The sequence below is a fragment of the Notechis scutatus genome, chromosome 3, assembly GCF_049901735.1.
Source record: "Notechis scutatus isolate UNSWTSFEM ecotype Mainland chromosome 3, rNotScu1.2, whole genome shotgun sequence".
NCBI classification, from domain to species: Eukaryota; Metazoa; Chordata; class Lepidosauria; order Squamata; family Elapidae; genus Notechis; species Notechis scutatus.
Window position 1 is genome coordinate 35531547 of NC_142011.1, and position 27464 is coordinate 35559010.

Below are 27464 nucleotides of genomic sequence, written 5' to 3' on the forward strand. Positions count from 1 at the left end.
GCGTCCCGCCAGGGAGATGGCGGCGCTGGTGAAAGTCGCGGTGAGTCGGGCGCGTGACCTGTTGGTGGGGAGCTTCTTTCCTCAAAGTGGCCGGGGCGCTGCTTCTGAGGAACGGATGGTGCGATGTTTGCAGGCTTCCCTCCTGAGGTGGGGGAGGGAGGAGGGATTTTTTTTCTTTTTTTTGGCCCGGGGTGCTCTGTTTTGCCTTCGTTGCTCGGTCGAGAGCGAACCTTGATGTATGAATGGCAAGCCCACGCGATAGCAAGAGCACTATATGCCGCTTCACGGTACTTTTGACAGCCCGCTCTAAGCGGTTTACAGAGTCGCAGGATGGTTTTCAGCTGCAAGTCGGAGCCAAGGCAGAGGCTGCCTGCCTAAGTACATTCCCTGAATGTCTATGGAGAGTCCCAGTCATCCAAGACCTGGTGGTCCCAAAGGTGCTTTTTCAAGAGGCAACTGGACTTTGTTGGTTTTTTTTTTTTTTAAAAAAAAGACATTTCATTTCTCATCCAAGGACCTTCTTCACCTCTGACTGGATGGTGGGGAATGAAGGATTTATACTCCTTGCACACAACTCCTTGCAGAAAACTGGACATTTGCATTCTTTTTAGAGAGTCATTAAGGCCACCTAGATTCCCTAAAAGGATGCAGATGACCAGCTATCTGCAAGGAGGAGTATAAATCCTTCCATTCCTCACCATTCAGTGCAGAAGCTTGAAGAAGTTTCTTGGATGAGAAGTGAAATCTCTTCAAAGAAAACAAAGTCCAGTTGCCTCTTGAAAAAGCACCTTTGGGACAACCATGACCTGGATGACTAAGAATCTCCATAGACATTTGATAGGTTAAAGAAATCCATCCCCACAACTTCTCAAGGCAGAACTTTTGAGCCAACCATTAATTGTCATAACAATTAACACACTTAATTCTATACCTCTATCGTGCTGATGAGCATTGTTCACTTTTGTTTGGAAATGTCAATGGAGATGGTTTATTCTGAATTCATTTGGCACTCCCATTACTCTTTGCATGTCTGTGTTTCCTGTAACCACTGATGTGTTGCTTTTCCCGTTTGCCTGTTAGTTGTTCAATAATGCCAGCATATATAATAGAAGAACAGAATTGGAAGGCAGCTTGGGGGTCTTCTAGTCCAACCCTATACTAGGGCAGGAAATCCTACACTACTTCAGACAAATGGTTGTCCAATCTCTTCTTAAAAATTTCAAGTGTTGGAGCATTCACAACTTCTGGAGGCATGTTGTTCCACAGATTCATTGTTCTAACTGTCAGGAAATTTCTCCTTAGTTCTAGGTTGCTTCTTCCTTGGACTTTCTTATAGTAACTATAAACATTAAAAGGTTAGAAGAAATATGAACATTTTGCAAGGCAGATATATCACCATGTATGTAGTTTAAATATCTGTTAGTGAGATGTGTCTTTATACACACAGTCCAGAGACAAAGAACAATTTTACTAAACTAAATCACTTAGATCCAGTTATATCTCTTGTATCCAAATACTTGTTTATACTTTTCCTAACACTGCAGTTAATGGAAGTGATTTTTTTTTCATATTATGTACTGTGACTATCTTATCATTGTAATTATGACCATGTTTAGCTTTATATTGTGAAATATTCTGGCTCAAAACTGTTGCTGGTTACAATTGATACGGACTCCTTAAATATGCTTTTATATGGAAGCTGTATGGTGGGAGGGTGTTTGTTTTGATTATCACTATTAATGTGATATAGCATTTTAATTATACTAGTATCATACTTCATTTTAATTTTCTCGTAATATAATAGTTTTTCCCAAGTTAATTGTTTTATTGCGCTATAAAATATAATACATTATAATATACAGATAATAGCCAAGTTCAGTGGCATTTCTACAATAGAAATTAGAAATGTTCTTCATCTAACAAGTGTTATACATCTATTGAAAACCTATTGAATAATTTATAATTTAATGAAATTACTATGGTCTTATAATGAGTGTTCCTTTTAGAGTATAATTTTTAACAGGATATTTCAGGATGATTTAGGCACATATCAGTGTTACAATAGGATATATATATAAATATATATATAAATATATATATATAAATATATATAATTAATATAATATAATATAATATAATATAATATAATATAATATAATATAATATAATATAATATAATATAATATAATATAATATAATATAATAAATATAATATAACTGGATAGTAGTACAGAATATATCATTACTGTCATGCATCAATGCATTCTACAATATTGCATTGAAAATATTTTTTTTCCTTAGGTTCATGAGGTGAATGCATAGTCAACCCCCACCCCAACTAAAAATATTAACCATACACTGAAAAGTTACTAGAATACAAATCTGCGTAATAATTTGTCACTTTGAACTGTAATTGAATATGTTGAAAATTCATATGGTTGAAGTATACTGAGGAAATTCAGAATCTTCAGAAGACAAGTACATTTATATTTTATATTAAGTTGTACACTCTATTGAATTTAAATTTTGTTCCAAATGAGTGATCATTGATATATTCTCTTTTATTTTCTTTTTCTAGATGCACTGTACTAGAGAACCTCACTGGATTGCATTATGCAATGGATTGATACAAACAACATTAGCTCAACAACAATGGGGCAGATTGCTCCATTCTTCTTTCCAGGTAGGAATTCAATCATAATGGGGCAGAATTCTCCATGGAAATTGCTGGATAACATATTTTTACAGGTATACAGGCTGAAAGAATTAGAACTTTATCAGTGTACTGTATTGTGTGGGAATTTTATGGGAATGTTGAAAGAAATGCGTCCTCTAGCTTTAATCTGCTAAATAATTTGAACCTGATGTGATTTACTGTATTTTCCTTTATCATTCCTGAAGGCTAATTTTATCTGCTGTGCTATGCAGAAATGGTTGACTCCAGTATGTAACTTTCAGGTTTATGTTATCTCTTAAGTTAACAATGTTTCTCTTCTGCATTATTTTTTGCATACTTATGTCCTTTCTTTTTGTTGTTTTATCAGAGACACAACAATGGCCAGTTTCCATTAACCAAAGTTTGCTGTAATTTAGTACAAAGTATCAGGACAATGAAACAACCAAACAGAACATTTCATCACACAAAGGTCAGGAGAAAGCAAAATTTTCTGTTACAATTTTGTTGTTCAAATGTACTAGGCTACACTTGTGGTCTTATTGGATCTGGAGATTTCTGGATTTGTGTAGGAGAAGTGTGCCTAATTTTAGAGGCTACCTTTATAGCATTATGTTTTTCAAAGAACTTTCCCTATTTGTTGAATCTTCATAAGAAAACTAATGTAAGGGCTGTTGCGTGCAGTATTTCTGATTCTTGCTGAGCAGTGCTTGCTTATTCTAGAGACAGAGACATCTATGGACTACCATAACAGTGAAAAACAGCAGTATAGGCAGAGTCGGATTTTGAGGGGCATCTGCAGAGAGGGATAGTGAGTGATGCAAATAGTGTTGTGACACAAGCCTCACTATTTGTTATGTGTGTTATGATGCCACACAAATTCGCAAAAGGGATAGAGCAGGGATGTCAAACTCATGGCATCACGGCGTCATCACTTTCCCCGCCTTTGCTAAACCAGGCATGAGCGTGGCCAGTGTGTGACGCATCTGGCCCATGTCCCACGAGTTTGACAGCCCTAAGATAGGGTTTCATTATTTAAAAAATACTCTCTTGATCATTTTGATGAAAGCAGCAAGAGCCTAAAGGCAGAATTGCAGGTCTTCATGTGTTATTTATTATGACCAATTAAAACAATGGCTTTCTTAGGCATTGTAATCAGAGGCATGTATCTACTAAGAACATTTCAACAGGGCCTTCTGAGAGTTCTCCCATGCAAAGCTACAGTGGATCAGTCAGTAGGTGTTTTTGGTTGTGGCCAAAACACCAACTATCCATGCTTTGAAAGTTTCTACCTTTGGAGGATTGTACAGCAGACTTCCAGCCAGCCTTAAGGTAGTCAAATCAGCTTTGTTTTTCTGTTAACCTTAAGGTTTTTGTGGCATCCACTTGGGCCAGTTTTTTCTTCTTCTCAGTGGCGCTTGCTTTTTTAAAATCTGTTTAATACTATTCCAAGTCTCCAGATTGGGATAATCTACAAAACCTAGGAAGCAAATATCAATTCTCTACCTTCCCATCAGTAGCAGCAGAACTGCTATTGGAATTGTGTTTATAAACTACATACTTTTTCAATACATTCTTTCAATTACATAGTCACAAATGTTATCTAGATAAACTTGAATAATTAGAAGTATTTAGAAATTCATCTTGTGAAGTTAAAAATAAACTGTCTCCTTTATTCCATGTGAAATTTTAAATGATACTGGTAGCCTTTAACTTACAACCATTTGTTCAGTGACCGTTCAAAGCTACAATGACACTGAAAAAAGAGACTTATGACCGCTTTCATACTTATGACAGTTGCAGCATCCCCATGGTCATGTGATCAAAATTCAGATGCTTGGCAATTGGTTCATATTTATGATGGTTGCAGTGTCTTAAGGTCACGTGCTCCCCTTCTGCAAACTTCTGACAAGCAAAGTCAGTGAGGAAGCCAGATTCACTTAACAACACTTGTTACCTTAACAGCTCCAGTGATTCATTTAACAACTGTGGCAAGAAAGATCATAAAATGGGGCAAAACTCACTTAACAAATGTTTCGCTTAGCAATATTAATTTTTGGCTCAATTCTGTTCATAAGTCGAGGGCTTATGGTGGAGAAGAAAAATATGGCAAACATTATCCATTTTGATACATTGTTTTTACAGTATATTCAGGTCAAAAGTATTTGTACCCCTCCCCTTTTTCTCAAAGAATCTCAATTACAAGAATATGTTAAATCATACATCAAAAGCAAAATGTCTGCTCTATGGAGTGTGGAATAAAGAATGATGGGTACCATTTATTTGTGCCAGTTTCAACTTATTTCATAGCTAATTGGGATTCAGATTATGCAGTAAAGGGATACAAGTCATATCTAACATAGCTGGGATGTCTCTAGTCTAGGGTTTACATTAATTGGATTCAACATATAGATGGAAGGTATCTTTTTGCTTCATTTTTTCAAAAATGGTCATTGGAAAAAAATGGGAAAACTTGTATCAATTTAGATCTGGCATTTAGAACTGATTATAGTTTTAACTGTTTGAAATTTATGAATCAAAATGTGAGTTTTATAACTTTTTGCTTTTATTATAGGTTTTTAGAAATTCTGCTCAGCCATCTGAAGAGAAAGTAGGCACTTTCACAAAGATAATAGAAGCAATGGGATTTACAGGGCCACTAAAATATAAAAAATGGGTAAATATTTTTCTTTTTAAGTTTGATCCTCTTTTTCATAAACTTGTTACTGTTATTTGGTCTAAATTTTGATGTAACACCAAATTCCTAGTCCAGAGAAATGATGACTGTATTTTATAGAATAATCCTATTCATGCTTATTGAGAAGCATTGAATTATCCTAAGGATGTTTATAGGACTGCAGCTATTATACTTGAAGATCAAAATGCTAACTTTGGCTGAATATTTTCTGCATGTCTAATTGTGACCCAACATGCTATGAACTGACTTAATGTTTTTCTTCTTTTCTGACCTTTGAGTGGTCTTTGAATAGCTTGTAATCATGTTAATGATAGCAGTGCAGAATACATTATAAATGTAAAATAATTGTTTTGAATTTGAAATGGGCTGTTTCAACTTTAAATTCTGAATCTGAAGCAATGCTCAGAAGAGTATAAAACATGATTGTTCAGTGCTTGGAATAATTATGGTGTAGTTAGAATACATGTCATATTGTTGGGACTTTGCATCTCTTTTGTTGCAACCCAGCAACTTACTATGTAAGGAAATTTATTTTTAAAAGGAAAGACTAAGTAAAATAAAGAACATTCCAAATTTAGTTTTTAAAAAAATCAAATGCTCAACTGACTCTCCAAAAAGCATTGAAAAAAAGTAATGTTTTTATAACTAAGATCTACTCAATTGTTTATTTATTAAAGAAGTTGTTAAAAAGACTAATGAGTAGAGTAAAACTCAAATACATGGTAATTATATAACTTTTATTAATATAATATATTGCTAGAGCTTGCTCCAGAGATAGTTGGAATGCATTTTTAAATAGCATCATCCATATCATTTTTAATCTAAAAGTTGTTTTTAAAATTTCTGGGTACTGATGTGTTGATGTGGCATTATAAAATCTCCAATTTACCTAGCAATATCTGTAATCACAGATTACAGATGCATGAGCCATGGAATGTTTTTATATGATCTTCTCATCAAGGTTTATTTACTTTAAATATTGTTTTAGGAAAGACTAAGCATACTGTATTGTTTCTTAAGAAGATTACATCATTTTTAAAGTACCTGACAGGATGTTTCAGATAAAGTCAAGAATGTTTACTACCATTGACCTAAGAGATTAGCAAGTCCAATAAGTGCACACTGCAGAATTCACCACACAACCCCTGATTGATCTAGCCTTGGGGTACAAGGTAGAGAATAATCCTCTGAAGTTACAGGAAAGCAGATTCCGGTTAAGTAATAAGATAAAATAAAATATGAAAAGAATATTTCAATTTGGATTCTTGTACTGAGGTTAGGAGCATATGTTAGTGGAAATGAAGTATTGCTAATCTAAGTTATTCTAAACTGAATATTGTTAAATGAAATTAAATAACTAGTTTAATACGTTGTGATTCAATAATCTTTTTAGTTTGGTTTTTATTTTGTATGCTGCTCTTTTGCTGTTTGCGAGATGGGCAGCTATATAAATTGGTTTAATAAATAAATAATGCATATTTAACTAATAATAAATGATATATAAATGTGAATATCTCAAAATATAGAGGAACATTTGTGTATTTTTGCAGAAGTTTCTTAAGTGAAAAATAGAAATGATACAACATTGTATTAAGCATAATTGTCTTTTCTCTTCAGAAAATTAGAATAGCAGCACTACGCATGTATACATGTTGCGTTGAGAAAATAGACTATGAGGAATTCTTTAACAGTAAGTTCTCCATCCTCTCCTCTCTTCTCGCTATCCTGTTATTGTGAATAGAAATAGGACAGCTTACAAAACTCAAATCTTGCCATTTGCCTCCTCTAAGTTGCTTTGAAAGGATTATCACACAGCCACATAATGCATACTGAAAAGAAAATGAAGGAAATTATTTATATCTAATTGACAATTTCTTTAAACAAAATATATATGTAAAAAGTAACTGCCATTATAACTGAGCACCAATTTCTTTGCTGACTGAGGCTAACGCATTTTATTATAAGGCATAAGTTTTTGTGAGATGCTGCTCATCAGATACAGGGAATAGCTTAACTGATGTAAGATTTAAATATATTGGGACGGGATAGGGAAAGGTAGAGGAAGATAGGTTGGTTTTGCAGATGAAGATTTCATAGAAGACTGGTTATAGGTTACATAACTTATATACGTATATAGGTTATACATTTACGAATTGTAATGTTTTAAAATCTTTTAATAACGATTCCAAAGCTGACATTATTATTCACACCCTTATCATTTTCATCTCCAATCTTGAAATGGGAGAGAAATAGTATTTCTGTTATCTCTGTTAGCACAGAAGTATAGGCAGTTGTCAAAGTCAATTCAGAACTATCCCTCTATTCCTACTCAGTTAGTTTACTTGGGCTTCAGCAGGAAAAGCAAGAAGGGTGTGGGACCATGACAGACAGACATGGGCTACAGGGAGGTGTCAGACAGTTAGCTTCCTGTTTCTGTAAAAACCATTGCCCACAACAGTGCTGTCTGGTCTTGGAAAGGGAGCACCATCCCAGACCATGTTCTTATACACTACTTTATCCCTGCAGGAAACCCACAAGACCTCTATGATTAATAGAATAGAATAGAATAGAATAGAATAGAATAGAATAGAATAGAATAGAATAGAATAGAATAGAATAATAATAGAATAATAATAGAATAGAATAGAATAGAATAGAATAGAATAGAATAGAATAGAACAGAACAGAACAGAACAGAATACTTTATTGGCCAAGTGTGATTGGACACATAAGGAATTTGTCTTGGTTTAAATACTCTCGGCATACATAAAAGAAAAGATACATTCGTCAAGAGTCAAGAATCATAAGGTACGACACTTAATGACAGTCATAAGGTACAATAAGCAATCAAATCATACTAGGAAACGGTCAATATAAATCATAAGTATACCAGCGATAAAGTTACAGTTATACAGTCATAAGTGGGATGGGATGGGTGATAAGGAGTGATGAGAAGATTAACAGTAATAGTAGTGCAGGCTTTGTAATAGTTGAACAGAGTTGAGGGAATTATTTGTTTAGCAGAGTGATGGCCTTCGGGGGAAAAACTGTTCTTATGTCTAGTTGTTCTGGTGTGCAGTGTTCTGTAGCGTTGTTTTGAGAAAAGGAGTTGAAACAGTTTATGTCCAGGATGTGAGGGGTCTGTAAATATTTTCACAACCCTCTTTTTGACTTGTGCAATATATAGGTCCTCAATTGAAGGCAGGTTGGTAGTAATTGTTTTTTCTGCAGTCCTAATTATCCTCTGAAGTCTGTGTCTGTCATGTTGGGTTGCAGAACCAAATCAGACAGTTATAGAGGTGCAGATGATAGACTCAATAATTCCTCTGTAGAACTGAATCAGCAGCTCCTTGGGCAGTTTTGAGCTTTCTGAGTTGGCATAGAAAGAACATTCTTTGTTGTGCTTTTTTGATGACGTTTTTGATGTTAGGTGTCCATTTTAGGTCATGTGATATAGTAGAACCTAGAAATTTGAAGGTCTCTACTGTTGATACTGTGTTGTCTAGTATTGTAAGAGGTGGTAGTATGAGAGGGTTTCTTCTAAAGTCTACCACCATTTCTACGGTTTTGAGTGTGTTCAGTTCCAGGCTGTTCTGGTTACACCACGATGCAAGTTGTATAACCTCCTGTTTGTATGCAGATTCATCGCTGTCTCGAATGAGACCAATCACTGTTGTCTCATCAGCAAACTTCAGTATTCTAACAAATGGATCTTTTGAGATGCAATCATTGGTATCTAGGGAGAAGTGGAGAAAGCACACAGCCTTGGGGGACCCCTGTGCTGATTGTACAGGTATCAGATGTGATTCTACCTAGCTTCACCTGCTGTTTCCTGTCTGTTAGGAAACTTATGATCCACTTACAAGTGTGTTCAGGTACCACTAGCTGGTTTAATTTACTTAGAAGAGTGTCTGGGATGATGGTATTGAATGCTGAACTGAAGTCTACAAAGAGGACCCTTGTGTAGGTATTTGGAGATTCAAGGTGTTGTAGGATGTAATGCAGAGCCATATTAACAGCACCATCTGTCGATCTATTTGCTTGTTATGCAAACTGCATGGGATCTAACAGCGGATCTGTGATGCTTTTCAGGTGGGACAGCACAAGCCTTTCAAAGATTTTCATAACTACAGATGTTAGAGCAACTGGTCTGTAGTCATTCAGTTCCTTGATGGGCTTCTTTGGCACTGGGATGATAGTAGAGCATTTGAAGCAAGAAGGAACATAGCACATCTCTAGTGATCTATTGAAGATTCGGGTGAAGATGGGGGCCAATTGGTCAGCACAGACTTTTAAGCAAGAAGGAGTTATCTTGTCTGGCCCTGGTGCTTTTCCTGGCTTTTGTCTGTGTAATAGATCTTGCACTTCTTTTTCTGTGATCACCAGAGGTTGTGAACCCAATGGGTTGGGGCCAGTTGTAGGAGGCTTGGCTGTTGTTGGTGTGTAGGGCTGCAACATTCAAAGTGGTGCTTTGCAATGTGCCCCAATAGGAATGAAACATCATTCCATAAAAGGAATTATGCATCCCCTGAAAGATTTGGCACAGCTGCTTAGAAGGCTTGCCCAGGTCATCTTTGAATTGGTTGTCTTCAACTTCCAGAAATTTGGCTAAAAATCTGAACATAAAATCACTAAAATGCCATGGGATTTAATAACTGAATGAGATTTCATAAAGGCTTTGGACAGAGCACTTAACACCATTGTGAAAGCTCATAAGATGTTGCCTAGAAAGATTGCTGACTTTGAATTCCTATGTTAAGTAATGCCCTTTGAATTCCTATGTTAAATAATTTGTGGTAATTACATGATATGCACAAAATTGTTTTTATACCGCATTGCTTAAAATCAATCATGTGGTTTGTTACAAAGTACTAGTTTATCAAAAGGCAAATTGCAGAGTCCAACATATTCCCTACTAACTGAAACACTAAAATACCGTGTTAATGTAGATGGATAATTTTATCCACCATCACCACCCCCATTGTCACCATCACCAGTTCCTCCAAAGCTCTGATTTCCTCCAGCTTCTCTCAAGTTTCATAGGCTTATGTGTCAATCTAGCACTGGAGAAAAAGAATTAGCTGAGGTACACACATGCATATGTGCAGACTTTTTCCTCCTTGTATGTTCACAATAGATGTGTATGCAAGCCAACTCATGTATGTTTTTAAATGTGTAAGTATAAAATACATTTTCACTCATTTTCACATTTATTTTTAAGAATTACAGATCCCTGACACTTTCAACTCTTGGTTTTTAGTAGCACAGCTTCATGTCTGGTAAGTAAAGCTCTTCAAAGTTACATTTACTACAGTTTTTTGTATCAAGGAAAGGAGAAATTTGTCACTCAGCTAAACCATGTTAAATTGTGCCAGATTAAAAAAAAAACTTCAACATGCTACTTCTAAGAGTTTCTTCACTCTACTAGTTTAAAACCTTCATTCTTTTCAAAGCTTCGTCAGCCTGAATGGAAAGGTCATTTATTTATCTGTTTTTAGGAAAAGCTCACATTTACGTAGAAGTTCTTTGAATTGTGAGAACTTGTGGTAACTTGACTTACTAGTTGTCAGAAGCCTTTAACAAATTATAGCATTAACATTTACATTTTCACCTCTAAAACCTAACTACAGGTTACATGAGTGCCAAGTTTGTTTCATGTGGAATATTTAACACCTCAAAGTGATTTTTCCTTCATTAGTTAAATAATCATCCAAGAAAAATAACTAGGAAAAACTTATTTTTTATCTAAAGTTAGGTGCTTGAGAAGGTCAGAATGATAGAATAATGATATAAAGGAAGGAATAATTGTTTTCCATTTGCTTGCCTTTTTAGAAATTAATTACATTAGATGTAAATTATTTTGTAAAAATATTGTCAAATTAATTTTAACAATACATTTCATTGTTTTACAATCAAAGTTTATTGTGGTAAGTACTTCTGAAAAAAATTCTTATGTTTATTTTAAAATATATTTAATGAAAACCTTAATTGGAATATGCTATGATAAATAAACTGTTGTGACTTTTAAAAAGAATGTTCCTATTTTTTTCTGTTTTCATAAAGTATAAATGCAATTCTGTAGTTTACTTAGAATTACCTCTCACGTAGATTAGCAGTACCAGTTCTCAAGTTAGTAAACATTAGTATGAACCTTATTCTAAAATTAATGGCTTGACTATTTTAATATTTTTGAAGGTGGGCAACATCAAACAAATAGTCACTGCAATTTATTTTGTCAAACAACTACCTTTTTGAAAATGAGTTAAAAACAGATGATAGGTTAAAATAAGCAGCAGTGATATCCTTATTATAATGAAGGAAGTGTAAGAATGAATATGTGAATTAAAAATCTGTACTTGTTTTAGGAAGAAAAGTCAGCATTTCCTATTATGTGATACAATATTATATTTATCAGAATCAAAATAGTTTGGGCGATGTATACAACTTTAGCTTTAGCTCTACCCCAGGCCTTCAGTTCCAGGATTGCCTGGAATTCATTGAAGAAAGAGGTTGGCTAATGTATGGAAAGAAAATACATTGATATATGTAGCAATGATTGATTTGTCAGGTATGAGGAGAGAAGTCAGCACTAGAGCATGGTAAAATCTTTGTTTATGAATTGAGAAGCTGTGTAAATTATGAAACATGAATTTGGAAAAATTGATATCAAAGCAAGTATAGTCTGGTTTCTAAACTCTCTGATAATGCGGCAGAACCTTCACTTAAGAAATTAATGTGGGTAAAGAAAATTTCAAAAACTTATAAAATTATTAACTGAATGTTTAAATGTAGCCGTATGGTAAAAAATATGTTTTGCAGCTGTGTTGATCTGGCTAGAAAATCTGTCATTTTAATCTCAAGTGGCAGTTACTGTAAATGGGAGACTCATTCCAGTTTCCATGACCTCATTCAGAGTGTTGCTAAATTGCTGTGTGACAGCACAACGCATCTAAATTCATTGCAACTTTTCAAGCATTGGGTTAAAGGCATGTTGGGAATTAGTGTAGATTTTTTATTTCAGCCAATGTTAATTGTATTAGCTTGTGATTTTTTTTAAATTAGAACTATGCAAGGCTTTGTCTTTTGCTTCCAGAAATGTGTGTCAGGACTGCATAGGGTTACCAATTTACAGGTGTTTAAAAGCAGATCTTTATTTTCTCAGGATTATGCAGCAGGGAGCTATTTTAAAGACTTTCTGATAGATACTGTGTTCAAACTCTTGGTCGAATCCCCCCTTTTTAAATGTGGCAATTGGAGGTGTGATAGATTATTGGACACAGTAGCTGTAGTTGTATGCCTCGGTCCCTCTAACTAGCTGGTAATTAGTATACTGCCACATCTTGTGTCAGACCTGTACTCCAATTGAAAGCTGCTCTCAGAGAAAGGGCTGCAACAAGGCAGTGGGCTGGAGGGAGATGCCAGGAAGAGAAATGTGCTTGCTTGTTATCATGAGGAAATAGATCTTGGTGTGAGAGAACATTCCACAACAAGTACATCCATCCTGGATCAGCAGCAAAAAGCGTTTAGTGGAAGTCTGCCATTTTGAAGACCTTAACAAGCCAGCAAGAATTTACTGATTCTCTAGCAGCTTTGTGTTGTTAGTTGGAAGTACAAATACTAGATCCACCCAAGGTTAGTCAATCCCCAGAATTCTGTTGCTCCCAACCTCACACTTCATTATCATCTCATTAATCGAAACACCTTACTCTGATTTTCCCATCACACGATCTGATAGTTCTAGAAATTCATGTACTTTTGCCACAAATATTCACAGTGTGCTGTATATAGGGCTGCTATTGAAGAATACTTGGAAACTGCATCTGATTTATAATCCTATGGCCACCTCAGTTGGTATACTCATATAACCCCTTTTCTAGTTGCCAGTAAGCTTCCATGTGCAATTCAAAGTTTTTCCATCAGCGAGATCTGATACACTGAGAATGCTCCAGGTCTCAACTTTAAAATGGTGCCATTTGATATTGTTCTAACACAAACTCTAGCATTAACTCTTGTCTCTAGGAGGAGCATTTTTATTTTGTCAATCTCTGAAAATTTATAAAAAATAGACCAAGAGAAGCAAAATCGCTATTTCTTATACATTAGAATTGTATTTTTTACCTGTGGTTCATGCTAGTTTAATTGTATCTATATTGTATATTTTAGCACCCACACAGTACTTTCAAAATATTGTCTAAATCTCAAATTTAGAGTAACACATGCAAAACCAGTACTTCTTTTAATACACTGAATTGTCAGCTTCAAGAGTGACATTGTTTTGGCACAGAAATTGAAATTCCTTGATACATACATTGGATTTGTTCTTTTTCAAAGGAGTTGATTCTTTATTTGGAATAATTAATACTGTTCCAGTTTTGTACCAAAAGACATATAATAACCTTACGTGTTTTCATTTTAGGAGATAGCTGTCAGCCTTGGAAGCCATATTTCAAGGAACTCTGACAACAGCCTGATTTCCATGTTTAGTTGAATATTGATTCTAATGAATTGAATCTGTGGCTCAGTCTTAACATATTTGCCTGGGATTAAACATTAGTTGAAAACAATTAAAATTTCAAGTACATGTGTTTAAAAGTGAGATTCTGAATGGATTTCCTCTGCTGACTTTTGAAGATTTATTAATATTGCAGCCCTATAGCTGGAAGACAGCTAAAAGAGATAATATAAATTAATCAGCCACTTTCCTGTGATCTGTGGAATGCTGTGGCTATGTTCTGTGGAATGCTCTACCAGAAGTTGTGTTATTTTATATCCCAAAGTGATTTTACTATATACTATACTCTTAAAATCAGAATTTTTAACCAGTCTCTTGAAATTTGTTTCATTTTTGGTTTATTTTATTTTCAATATATTTTCCATTTTTGTATGTGTCTATATTTTAAAAAAATGATTTGCTTTCCTCTAGGATGTGCCTAGTACGAATGAAGCAAGAGGGCAGAACAGGAAAATACATGTGTTACTATATAGTATATGCTATGTGGGAAGATGCTGAGCAACGTGGGAAGGTTATGGGAGTGAGTATTTCTTGATATGGATTCATTGATCACTTAAGTATCTTCTTCATTCTACTTTGTTCACAATACACATATATTGGGGAAGTATATGAGGAAAAATTGGAAGCTACTGTGTAGTATGAATAATAGACTGGCAAATTGTATCATCTTAGTTCAAGTCCTTACCATTTTCTACATGTGTTTCCCCTCCCCAGCTCCTGACAGCAGTTGTGGCACAATGCTGTGTTCATTATTATCACAGAAATGGAAAGATGTTGCTAGTAGAAAATACCAGATTGTTTTAAACTTGAAATCCCAAATATTATATGAAAATAATTTAATAAATACTACTATGAACAGTAACAATAATAATGTATAGCTGAGTGACCTTGGGCCAGTCATTCTTTCTCAGCCCAAATTACCTCCCAATACAAATCATATTAGTATTTCCTGAATTTTTTTAAAAAAATCTCAGTAACTCAAAGTAATTTGGAAAAGCAAGTAAACTGCCACAACAAATTGCATGTTGTGGTAACACATAACTAGTGTATACATAGAGTCGCTTTATGAGAGAAATGGGCAGTCTCTAAATATGATAAGGAAATTACAGTAAGTAATGTAGAAATGACATATGATTGTAGATTGAGATATGGCCACTTTCTTTAGTTTTACAACTTGCTATTTGGTGTTGTCAATGTGAGAACATCATGATTTGAATCAAGACAGCCTACTGCATTTTCACTTCCAACTTATGCTTTCCTAGTTTTAAACAGTATATTAATTCATAGACTGGCTGCTAAAATTGTTGCAATTTGAATCTCAACTGCAAAATGTTGGGACCCTTTAACCTGAGTTCTTTCAGCACTTTTCATTGTTGGCAAGAGGTAACCAAAACTTGACACAGCTGTAAAAACAAAATGAAAGTCTTTGGCCTCAGCAATTCTACTGGTGCTGGCAGGTTTCATATATAAATTTTATTCTGCTGCCCCTAAAACTTGAAGTTAATTTTGTTGGTTATGTACCAGGTGTGTCTAGTTTTGTGGCTAAACATTGTTTATCTAATTTTTCCACTTCTGATTTTTCTACCAAACGTTTAAAAAAGCATAAAAATTTATTTGATATTGTGATTTAAAGTGTTGATTGTAACATTAGGTATCATTTTTAAAAAAAAAAATTTAATTTCATTCTGGCCGTGCAATTTAAAGACATAGTTGTCAAAACTTCCAGCTATTCAGTTTTGTGAGTTTCAGCTAAAACATGGGCTTTATTTTTGTAAAATGTAAATATGTAAACTGCTGCTTGAAAAACAATATTCATCTCAATCACCACCATCATCATTTTGATAAATGTGACTCAATAAGGTAAGTATATGGGTAATCATATCCTATTTTATTATCTGTGTATACTTGAATATTTTGCTTATGCCCTCAGTTTCTATATTTCTCTTTTTTGAGTTGCATTACAGTTTTAAATGATTTTTATATTCCATCCAAATGGGGATATATAGTGGAAGTCAACTTGAGAATCAGAATATTAAATGATCTTCTTATCATCCCATCTTGTTACAAGTTGGTGGTCATAATGTTACATTTTGATTTAAACAGAAAGTTGTGTTTAATTAAAGATTTTGTGGCTTAGTCATTTGCTGCAGGTAGAATGCTACAAACAGCTTATGTTCTAACTACCATTAAGCAAGGTATAATTGTCTATATATTGCTACAGGTTCTATTTCTATATAAATATGAAACAGAGGACTTCATAGTAAGCTGTAAATTTGCTCATATTCTGAGAAATATGAAAGTTAGAAATATTTTAGAGTAGTGGTGTACAAGAGTGGAGTGGGTTTTTTTTTATGAAACAAGGACCACATTTGGCCTTTAAATGATGGGTTGAAAGCTACACTCAAAAAGCTAGGGAATCAGCCTGAACAAAAAATTAAGTTAGTTTCATTTAATTTATCTTTACATTTGATTTAATTTACTATTAACTTTAGTTAACATGAATGTAGTTACTTTCCAATCATATCAATTCTTCAGTCGATAAAAATTATAATTTGTTACAAAAGTTAAAACTCTTGTGAAGGCCACATCTAAAGTTTCGGGAGCCATTGATCCTCTCTACATTTTTGTTATAAAGCAAAGTAGTCAAACAATGGTATCAGATTTATACTTGGCCCTTTACTTATGTTCTGCAGCCCTCAAACTTTGAAAATTGACAGCACGTTTTGCTACCATGTTGAAGCAGGGAGAAAAATGATACCATAAGCTCTAATGCTCACTTCACATAATTAGAAAAAAGACAAAAACCAGCATACTTTTAAAAGGCCTTATTCAAGTAAGTGATGCAGTTCTGCCTACTTTGAATCATTGTGAATCTATAGCAACTCTCCCCTCTTCTAATGTGAAGTGCCAGTTCTACAAAGTTGTTCATTCCCTGTTCTGGATCTAAGCATTTTGGTAAAAACCTGTCAGTGAATTCTCTTTAAGTAGACCCTGCTGGTTTTTCTCAGTTATTTTTCAGTTGCCTCAATGAAAAGATGATGGAGGCCTCTTTCTCGGATACCAAATGGGAGCATTTTCCAGGCCATTTCTTTTCATTGTATTCCCATTATTGCCTTTATGTTATAACTTGTAGCATGGACTCTCAGCATTTAAATGGTTTATAGTTCTGAAAGCTGTTTACCTTTAGAAAGTAAGTGGTACTGTAGTTACTTGCTTTGTGTTCTCAGATTTATACAAAACAGGCATGGCATGGTCATTTTTAATGTATTTCTTTCTTTCAGCAATAGTTTTGGTACTATTGCAGTCTCCTCTTTTGAGTCCATACCATTGCCCACTCTTATCATATAAGGAGTTATTCTTACAATTAGAGAAATCCCCCCCCCCCCTGCTTTTGTTGTTTGGAAGCCTATGTAGTGAATGCTGTAACTCAGGGCTGTCAAACTCATGTTGTCACAGTGTCGTCACGTGACATATCGGGACTTTCCTCCCCTTTGCTAAACTGGGCGGGGGTGGGGCCAGCACATAATGCTTCCGGGCCGCGGGCCATGAGTTTGATACCCCTGCTGTCACTGGAAACCAAGAAACCAATAGGAAAAACTACATTTGATATCATTGCTCCTTCTCCTGATCTTGGGATACATTCTCTCTTACTTTTGCTTACTTTTGCTTATTTTTACTGATGGCTGTTTTTTTCTGAAAAAGCACCTGAACTTGCAAAGTATGTTTTTTAGAGTCGATAATTAATTACATAACATACTCTCTCTTCTCACAATAAGTACTAACACTATGGCATTATCTTGTAGTCTGCCATCCTTCCTCGGGAAACCTTGACTTGATACTTTCTACACACAATAAAAAATAGGAAAGCCTTTATCCTTACCATTCTCACTTGTTAATTCCTTTTCTTACTGTCTCAGCAGCAAATGAAACCTTGGATTTAAATAATGGATCTTTTTCTCTTGTCCCTTTTTCTTGCTTTTCCAGGGGACAACATGTGCAATTCACCAACTTTCAATAATATTACTCTCCTGAATGCTAATCTAAACTCACATGAAGAGCCATCTAAAATTGTGCAATCAAAACAAATTTTGAATAATATCTCTATATAAATTGATTTGCAACATCAAACAGAAAGAAGCAAACCTACAAGTTGCTGAGATATATAAACTATTGTTTATATTTACTTATTCCCGACCTTTGTTTCTTTAAAAATTTCAAGAAAAGCTTAAATCTTGTGGAAAATATGTGCAAATCAGATTTTGAAATTAGTATTCCTTGTGACAAATAAACATTTATTTAAACAAAACGTTGCTCTCAGGTTGAAGGGACACTGTAATCCCACTACATCTAAGACTTGTTTGTTCAGTATAAAATCCTGATTTGTAGCTGAGTCTGCCTTAAAAATTGTACAAGATGATAGGAGCAGGAAGGGGCCATCCAGCTCAATATGCCAACCACATTTTAATTTATCTTAATCCTACCTTCCTGCTTTTCCTCCAGACCACTCAGGCCCCTCCTTTTCCAGAAACACATTGAAGTGTTTCTTGAATTCATGTATTGATTCTGCAAATGGAGTACAATGAAGTCTTTGTTTCATGTTAGGTAAAGCTATTTATGCTTGGTAGCCCTCTTACCTTCCCTCATTATGACTTGATTTGACTGAAGTTTGCTAAAGTTACTTCATACTGCAGTAGTAAATCTGAAAGAATCTGACTGTTAAGTAACTAAAATAAAACTTTCACTCCTTTCTTTTCTTTTCCTGATTTGCCAGAAGATGTCCTTGTCTAATTGTAGTAGTTACAATTAATATATTCTGAATTTCATAGATGCCCAAAGTAACAAAAGTCTAAAGTAACAATGTATATAATGAAAAAGAATCTATAAATTGAATTAGAATTGATAACTGAATTGAAACCCAAGTATAGGAACCAAGATAATCCATTTCATCCAAGATTGTCTGTGAGCTATCTTCCACAAAAACTTTCCTAAAAATGAAGGTTGAGCATCTCTAGTGAGATGTTTTTTAGGATAAGGTATCCCAATGTCTTTCTCCCTGTGAAACATTGCATTTTATCTTCAGGACTGCCTATTCCAGTTAGAATTTGCCCACTCACTGTATTCTAACATAGTTTTCAGATGGTCTGTATTTGATGAGAGGAACATAGAGTCAAGCATTTTCTGTAAGAGCTCTTCTCCTCAGAGGCAAGATTGAACTCATTGCTCATAGTCTTTTGAACATTTGTTTAAATATAGTTACTTCAGAGGACTTTGGGGAAAAGATTGTCATTCTGAAAGGGATGTAACACTTTGAATGTTGTATCAAGATACATTGTTGTTATTTTTTATTTTAAAAGTTTTATTTTGTATGTTGTTTGAATAGTTGTTTGAATAGGATACAATTTGGAGTAGGATACAATTGAAGTCTAAAAGTCCCATAAATAAAATATTCACTCCTCATCTTATTGCCATTGGCACTATATAGGTTGTGTTTCTGCTGGTTTTCCTTCTGGAATTTTTCAATGTCCCAGGGTGTTGAAGGGTATCCCAGGCTCAAGATGTGGAAAGAAGTTATTTCAGGGCAATCACTTTGAATATCCTTTTCTCTGAATTCCAGAGACTGACCAGTTGCCGAGATTGTAAAATTGCTGAGAAAATCCCTTAGAGCAACAGATTTGATATGGATCAGTTGCAATGGTACCATGCCAATGAACCATAAACTCACCAGAGTGTGGTCTGGCTATGACCAAGGACTAGTCATGATGTCCACTTTCAAATTACAAACCATCTATTTCAAAGTAAAGACTAGACATTTAAGACAAACCCATGGATGTTGTGAATTCCTGAACCATTCCAGACTCCACTGTAAAGACACGGGAACTGAAAGCTCCTAGCACTGACAACAGAAGAATCTAAAAATAGCCCCATGATAAGAGAGGTGTTCAGGTAGAGGTTTCAGTAGACATGCTAATAAGCAGAAAGGTAAGCAGTACAGTAGAACAGTATGAACCCTAACTTTTTCCTACAGTCCAGTTTCAAATACTAATATTCTGATCTGTTCACCAAGATATAAACAGGACTAGTCTATTGAAAGACCACCCTGGTACCCATCTCTGACTAGATTTTATTCCAGATATATGCTATACCCCAAAACAGTAATAGTCACCACTTGATTTTGAAGTTTGGTAAAAGTAATGCTTTTTTGTTTCTTAATTCTAAATTGTCTTCCTGTCTCTGTTGTTAAAAGAATATTGCTTTATATTTCTTTCTTTAGCTGATGTGTACTTCCGTATTTTGTTTGTCTTAGGGTAATGTCAATACCCAATTGAGGTCCAAGTGATCCATACCAATTTTATATCCTTCTCTTCAGCATTGCTCTGATACTGTTCTTGTTTATGAAATGCAGGGTGGCAGTGCCTATTTTGAAATGCATACAGTTCACTTCAGCATACATTATGGTATAACGATACAATCCATTCAGTTTTTTATGCAAGACCTCACATCTTATTAAAACTTTCCCTCAGGAAAACAAATATAGTTTTCAGTTTGTCTCATTGAGAATCTTGCTAATCCATTGATTTATAGAAGCAGATTCTTTCTTCTCAATCTCTCCTGCACTGAAATAAAAAGTACTGTATTATGTTCTAAATGTGCAAGGTTAGAAATCCATAAAAAACCTTTAAGACTGGCTATCTCCCAATAATGTTTCAAGTTGTGTCAATTAATAAGTGGCCCCCTCTCCCTAATATTAGAAAGAAAAATATTTGCCTGATTCTAGAAGACATTGGATGAAAACTTTGCCATAAAGTATCCCTTGTATGTATCTGTCATTAAAAATGCGCAAACTTCTTAGAATTCGCAAAGACAGTACTGGTGGTATTGATGAACCATTTGGCTGTTACAACTGAGGAGCAATCTATTTATATAATAATATATAAATAAATATTGAAGACTGGAATTCTCCAGGAGTCTGGTCAACTTACTCTCTGTAACATTTTGTGGTTCACTTTTTTCCCTTTACTTGAGGGCAGAACTAGGGCAAAGAAATAATTTTTATTCACTTCAGAAAGGTTACAGCAATAAAGAAACTCTTGTTAATATCAAGGAGCATGGCAGCCAGGAGTTTTCACAGTCTGGCATTGTTTGTTTTACCAGCAATTTGGAACCTTCTGCACTCTTAAAATATTGGCAAGAAAATATTTAACTATTAACTGTTTTGTGGCAGGCATGCCTTGTGTAAAAGAAACCCTTGAAGAAGCATAATTCTCTTCCTCTACTTTTGAAAGATGTGGGAAAAGTTAAAATCCTGTAACATATATGCCATCCTTTATGGATAATTAAAATGTCCATTTTAAAAAAACACAGTCCAGAAATCCACATATATAAAAATAACAAGAAATGCGGCAGAAATTAATAATAAATGGATTGGGGGAAAAGAAGGATAATTAGCAATCAAGTATATTTGTCTCTTTATAATATGTTGGATGAAAACACTGAAATGTTCAAATTAGTCATTGCTGTATAACCAACTGCTGATTGTAACGAGAAATGAAAGGGGCCTTAGGTGTATGTGATTTCCCTTCCTTTCTTCCCTTTGGCTATAAAAAGACATTTTGCTTTTGTTGTTGATTAACTATAATTTAGCATAATATCCAAATGGCTGTGATTACTTCCAATTATGATTATTTTGAAATAGACCATTTTCATATATGGATTTGAACCTTACTTGTTCTAATCATAATTGAGCTAATCATGATTTGCATCAGAATGTTACTCTGAAATAAAGTCGTCTTGGGGCTATGCTGTATATAAAACAGAAAGCATGTACACCTAGTGTTTGTTCCTGTAAGTATTAGTCATAGTTTAAATGTTATCTTTGAATACAGTGAAGGGATTTTTTCAAAGATAGCTTTCCTATGTTATATATAAAACTAAGAATCTTAGCACATTTTGAATGTGTATCTTTTAACTCCTCAGTTCTGACAATCTGGGAACAATTTTAAAGCTGTAAGCTATGCATATTTATCTGGAAGTTAAACACTGTTGGACTCATTTGGGTTTAGTTGTATCTAAAATTGCACTGTATACCTTCTGAAAGTAATCTTGAGCCATAGATTTCAGTGGCCTTTAATGCATCTGTGCTTAATTTATATTTTTGTGGGATTTAGAGCCCAGTCCTTAATCTGAAGCCTTTAGAAAACTTCTGAGCTTCTAGAATGATTGCCTATTTTTTCCAAAGATTCCTCATTTACTTTGATCAAAAGCCAATAGGAAAGTAATTCCTGTCCAAGTTCTGATCTTCACAGATCTGTGCAGGGCTTATTTTGCAGGAGAATAAGATATAGCTATCAGTAATTATAAGTCTTCCACTATTCATAACATTTGAGACAGGATTGTAATTTAAGATGTAATTATTGTTGAAAGCTAGATGTTGAGATTGGTGTAGTTCTGGGAAGATAGGATTGAGACAGATTGTTCAGAGTCCTCTCTAAGTTTATTTTCTTTAATGAAGTACTGTGTCTCTAGAGTTAGCCATAGAGTTTCTCCATATGAGGATAGCCATCTTAAAATTCTGCTGTTGTTATCCAGGGTACACTCCTCCTTCTCAGTTTAAGACTCATCTTTTTATTTATTGGCATGTAGGCAATAGATTTTAGTTTTCTTATGCTGTTTTTGCCTCTAATACCAGTCCTACTTCAGAGAACACATTGGTTTTATTTTTCAGGTTAATTCTCTTATCCTAAGAAGAAGTCTGAGAACCTTGACAGAAGTTTTCTATGCATCTATTTTTGGATATGATGAGGTAATGGTAACAGTTAAATTAAAGTTGAACATGCAGAGAACAGAAATAAAATACTGGTATTAACATGAGTTAGACTCATTGTGTGGTCAAATGCCCTGAATATTTGTTAATGTTTCCTAATATTTCTGCTATTGGTGATAGGTAAATGAAGCTAAGAGAATGTGCTGTGGCCACTAGAAAACGATCATAGATTACAAAGTTGAAAAAGCCATCTAGGACATAAAACTCAATCCTTGTATTAGAGAAATCCAAAATAAAATATCCCTGATGGATGCCTGTCTATGTCTACTTGAACATTCAGTGAAGAGGACCTCACACTGTCTCTTATCTATAGCATCTCTTTGGGAACCTGATACCAAATTGTTCATAGGAGTCTGTATTCTGTTGAAATTTAACTTTTTTGCTCTCTATTGAATTGTACTTGTTTTAATACATGCTCCTGAATAACCCATCATAATGTTGAATCTGCTACCTGGATCCCCTTGTGTTATACTTGTTTCTAACCACAGATTGATTGCACGTTCTGCAGTCCTGTCTATAGCTGTTAGCACACAATATTATTTTATGTAAAGTAGTCAAAATCTAATATATTTAAAAACTATATTGTTATCTACAGGAACTGTAATCTCCTAGTATCCTTTTTATTTTGTTTTCCTTTTAAATATTTTTAAAATAATCTTTATTCTGTTTAGTAAAGCAAATAAGGGCTTCTGTTGAAGTGCTTAGAGGTTGTTAGGCTCTAGAGGGGTAGACTTGACCATAGTAAAACAAATGAGCTTTGGGTTGAGGGATCCATTCTTGGGGATTGTCCAGCATTACCAAATAGGTTTTAAGAAAATTCCTATAGTTATCCATATTTTAGTCTCCTCTTCTTTGGACTACTGCAGTGCAATTTTATGTGGCGCTATCCTTGAAGACAGTTCAAAAGCTACAAGTAGTCCTAAATCTCCAAATAATTAAGTGATTGTAGTACATGTAAAGAACAATAGTTTTGACTAGGATTTATCTTATTCAAACGGACCCGATTTGCAACTTCTTCTGGGAAATAGTACACATTGTGACAGAAGAAGACCCATTGCTGGTCTCCCCTACAGAGCTGAAAATGAACAGAGTAGTAATAACCTTTCTATTTAGTAGTCATGCATAAAAATAGCTAGGAGAAGGTAGGAAGTGAAGCAGGATCAGATATCTCAAGCATGGCAAGTCTATAATAATGGGTTTATTATAAATCCTTCAGGGGTCTCCAACCTTGGCAACTTTAAGGCTTGTGGACTTCAACTCCCAGAGTTCCTCAGCCAGCAAAGCTGGCTGAGGAACTCTGGGAGTTGAAGTCCACAAGCCTTAAAGTTGCCAAGGTTGGAGACCCCTGCAGTCTATAACATTGAGATGGACTGCTAGTTAAGGCACCAGACTAAAAACCAGGAGACCAGGAGATCTAGTCCTGCCTTAGGCGTGCAAACAAGGGCCAGTCTCTCTTTGTCAGCCCAACCCGTCTCACAGGGTTGCTGGGGCAAAAATAGGAGGAAGGAATATTAGGTCTGTTCACTGCCTCGAGTTATTTATTTAAAAAATAATAAAGATAGAATTAAAAAAAAAAAATCTTTAAAAAGCAAGAGGAAAGTAATGAGATCTCAATTACTATCTGCTGTAAGAGGCCAATGATGTTTAACAGAGTTGCTGGAGGCTTTTATGAAAGCCTTGTCCAATTTCCCCCTAACCAACCCGAGACAGCATATTTCCCATTGTCACTAGCAGCAGCACACCAAAAGGTCCGTTTCACGAGTTAGCTACAAAAAAAGATTGGCATGGCCTAAATGATGCTAAGTTGTTTGCTTGTCTGTTTTTTTTCTATCTGTAATTTCTTCTTTACAGTAAGCCTCTGGTAAATCATGTTGCCTCTTTGCTGTAAAGGATTGTCCTGTATGAATTACAGCTTTTAAAAGAAAATCTGAGCATCTTCCTTAAAAATGTATTTTAGGGGATACTCTCAGATGATCATGTACTTGCAGCAGCTATCTGGAGAAATCTGTTTGAAACACATTGCAAGGATCCTAGGCAGCTGGCAATGATGGTAGAATATGTGCGCAAGCAGGTAAGTACCATAGAATAAGGGTTCCTTTACTATTTCGTGAAGAAAAAAAATGATCGGTGAGAAGCTAAGTTGTCTTGATTTTCATTTTGGTAATTAAACTTCAGGGTTTTCCATAATATTGTGTCTCCAAAATACATGCCTTGATTCTTGTCATTCTGCTTCTTACAGCAATTTTCAAAAATCAGTTTTTCCCTATCTAAAGTTCTTGACTTCTCACCCCCAAAGGAAATCATATTATCTGCCTTTCTGTTGTATTCTGGCAGGCAGAAAAGTTTTTATTCAAGCACATATTTAATGTGTAAATCAATGGAATTCTATTAATTGGGAAAGGCTATTTAGGAACTTGGTGTTTCTCAGCAACCCCCATCTGCAGTTTATCAAGACATTTACATCTTTTTCCAGTATTGCACAACTACTTTGAGGAGCCTGCTTCTGTAGTCTTTGAAGGAGATGTAGCTGCTTTAATGAAACTTAGGTGTTCATATTCCCATATGTTGTGAAGCACCTTTGAAGCTGAATGGGTGCTATTTTAAGAACACATTTCCAATTGTGTTTTAATTATGGTTAATGTACATAGTTGGTTGTTTTAATATTATATTATTAGCCATTTTGTATTTATTTAGCATATAGCAAGCCATTTGTATGCTATTTGTTGATGGAAAGACTGGATGTACATTAAACTAGTAAATAAAGAAATAACTGGAGACTGGAATCCCTGTATTCTGGGGAAGGATTCAAAAAGTGTAAAAAAAAACACTTTTACAATGGGGTTTTCAGAGTTCTACCCTTAGAGCTCCTACTGATAATCGAGACACCTTCTGGAATTGTACTATGATAACAAAACTAAGAATTTCAGTAGAGCAACCACATTGACATAAATTGTATTTGAATATTCTTAATAACAAAGAGAACCTATTTTTTCTTTCTGGAGCACTCATTAAACAAATAATGGCCCCATTTTCCATCAGTATCCTGAAGGAAGAAATCATCCTTCCAACAAATCTGTAAGTGACTTGCACTATTTTGCTGTGATTATCAGGTGCAGCATCTGGATGCTATGTCAGGAGAAGACCTGCTGCTGTCTGGGGAAGTGAATTGGCGCCCCCTAGTGGAACCTAATCCACAAAGCATTGTAAAGCCTGTTTCTCCAGTATATAATGATGAAGGACTTTGAATCCTTGGCAACCAACTTGAAAATGTTTGCTGTTGTGTATAGTACCTTTATACATGGAACAATTTCTGGAAGCAGAAACTGAGAATTGTTAGGAAAAAGCATAATAAATGCTGTATTGCTATGTTAAAAAGTGATTAAGAGTTTGTTCTTTTGTAATTATACATTCTAATAAATCTAAATACCATGGTGTTTTTAGTAATACATATATAAATAGTTGCTATTATTTATTTGTGGATTCTTTTACAATTATATTATCCGCAGGTCCTGGCAGCTCAGAAATTTAATCTTTTGTGGGAAAAATAGTCTTACATGAGAAGCAAAATATTTTCATTGGAGAAAACTCATTTGTTGAAGCTAGTATTTGCTTTGAAAGAGGAATCCCTACTGAAAATTTCACCTACTTTTGTTCTAGGGCTTATAGGAGGAGGAAAAAAGGCCAAATTAATTTAGCCTCAGTAATAATCAGATTTTTCTTCTAGCGGATGTGATTTGCATTTAAAAAAAACCTGTATGTTCAATGCAACTCTAATTTTATCATCTACTTTGGTCCTATTACCCATAGCTAGAAATTCTAGTATCAAGGTCCATTGTTTTGGTATTATTAAGGCAACTCAAAGGCTTTTTCTCTGCAGCTTATCAAATGTATCTTCATTTAGAAATTATCCTGATTTGTTCATATAAAGCAAGTTGACACATTATTCCTTTTTAGAAGAGAAATTTATTTTTTTGTTGTCATGGGTAGCACTAAATATCTTCCTGTTTCACCTTTTGGGTTTTTTTTTTTTTTTTGCTTTAATGGAAAAGTTGAGAAAGATATATTCTCGACACATTTAACTAAAATATAGTTGTCTGTTTTACATTTTAAGCAGTGCTTTATTCCAGAAGTTTATAGTTTGATGTATATATGTATATATTACAATTGTGTAATATGTGATCAAGGTTCTGCCAATGCTCTTCTGCTCTTATATGTTCTCCAAAAGCTCTTGAGTGCTATCATATTTTTCTACATGAACTGTGGGGCAAGACTTTTGAAAATGACCAATTCTTTCCAGAAGTTTAAGAAGTTCAAAATATAATTTCAAGCAGGCAATGCTGTTACTGGGTTATTGCATATATTTTGCTCTCTATGATCATGTAAAAAGCCAATACAGAAGACGCTTTATTTGAGAGAAGAAAATTAATGGAAATTCTACTAAAGAGCCAATATCTCTAACTCAATTCAAATGCATAATCTGGTCCTATAATATGTATTATTGGAACATCTTTGGGAAAGGTTGATTTTTCACTAACGTTTCTGTTAATGAAGGTAAGCAATTATATTAATCATTTGAATGGAAAGGAATATAATCCATTTGCAAAACTGTCTATGCTGAATGGGGCAAATATATCATTCTAGATGCTCTTTTGTTGTATAGGTCAATTTCCTAAAACTAAACCCACTAAATGCAACCCCAAGCATTTAAATTATTATTTTTTTTGTAAATAAAGCTTACTCAGCTAAATCTATAATAAAA

The 27464-nt window shown here is 34.6% G+C and overlaps 1 protein-coding gene across 2 annotated transcripts; it reads left to right on the plus strand.

Annotated features, from left to right (window-relative positions):
* Positions 1-27464, plus strand: UQCC1 (ubiquinol-cytochrome c reductase complex assembly factor 1). 2 transcript variants are annotated; one of them, XM_026685187.2, is made up of 10 exons: positions 1-40; positions 2579-2683; positions 3045-3146; positions 5250-5351; positions 6990-7062; positions 10594-10651; positions 14296-14404; positions 22607-22684; positions 24663-24776; positions 25816-27464. In XM_026685187.2, exons 1-10 carry the CDS (start codon positions 17-19, stop codon positions 25948-25950), a joined length of 900 nt encoding a protein of 299 aa, XP_026540972.1. In that variant the 5' UTR covers positions 1-16; the 3' UTR covers positions 25951-27464. The 2 variants fall into 2 exon arrangements, with proteins under 2 accessions (XP_026540972.1, XP_087815632.1); XM_087959506.1 differs by lacking the exon at positions 1-40 and adding an exon at positions 228-287.

Coding starts and splice junctions, on each gene's coding strand:
- UQCC1 (XM_087959506.1), top strand. CDS start 243: ATGGCAAGCCCACGCGATAGCAAGAGCACTATATGCCGCTTCACG. Junction 288..2,578: donor GCACTATATGCCGCTTCACG/GTACTTTTGACA, acceptor TTCTTTTTCTAG/ATGCACTGTACTAGAGAACC. Junction 10,652..14,295: donor GTAGCACAGCTTCATGTCTG/GTAAGTAAAGCT, acceptor GCTTTCCTCTAG/GATGTGCCTAGTACGAATGA.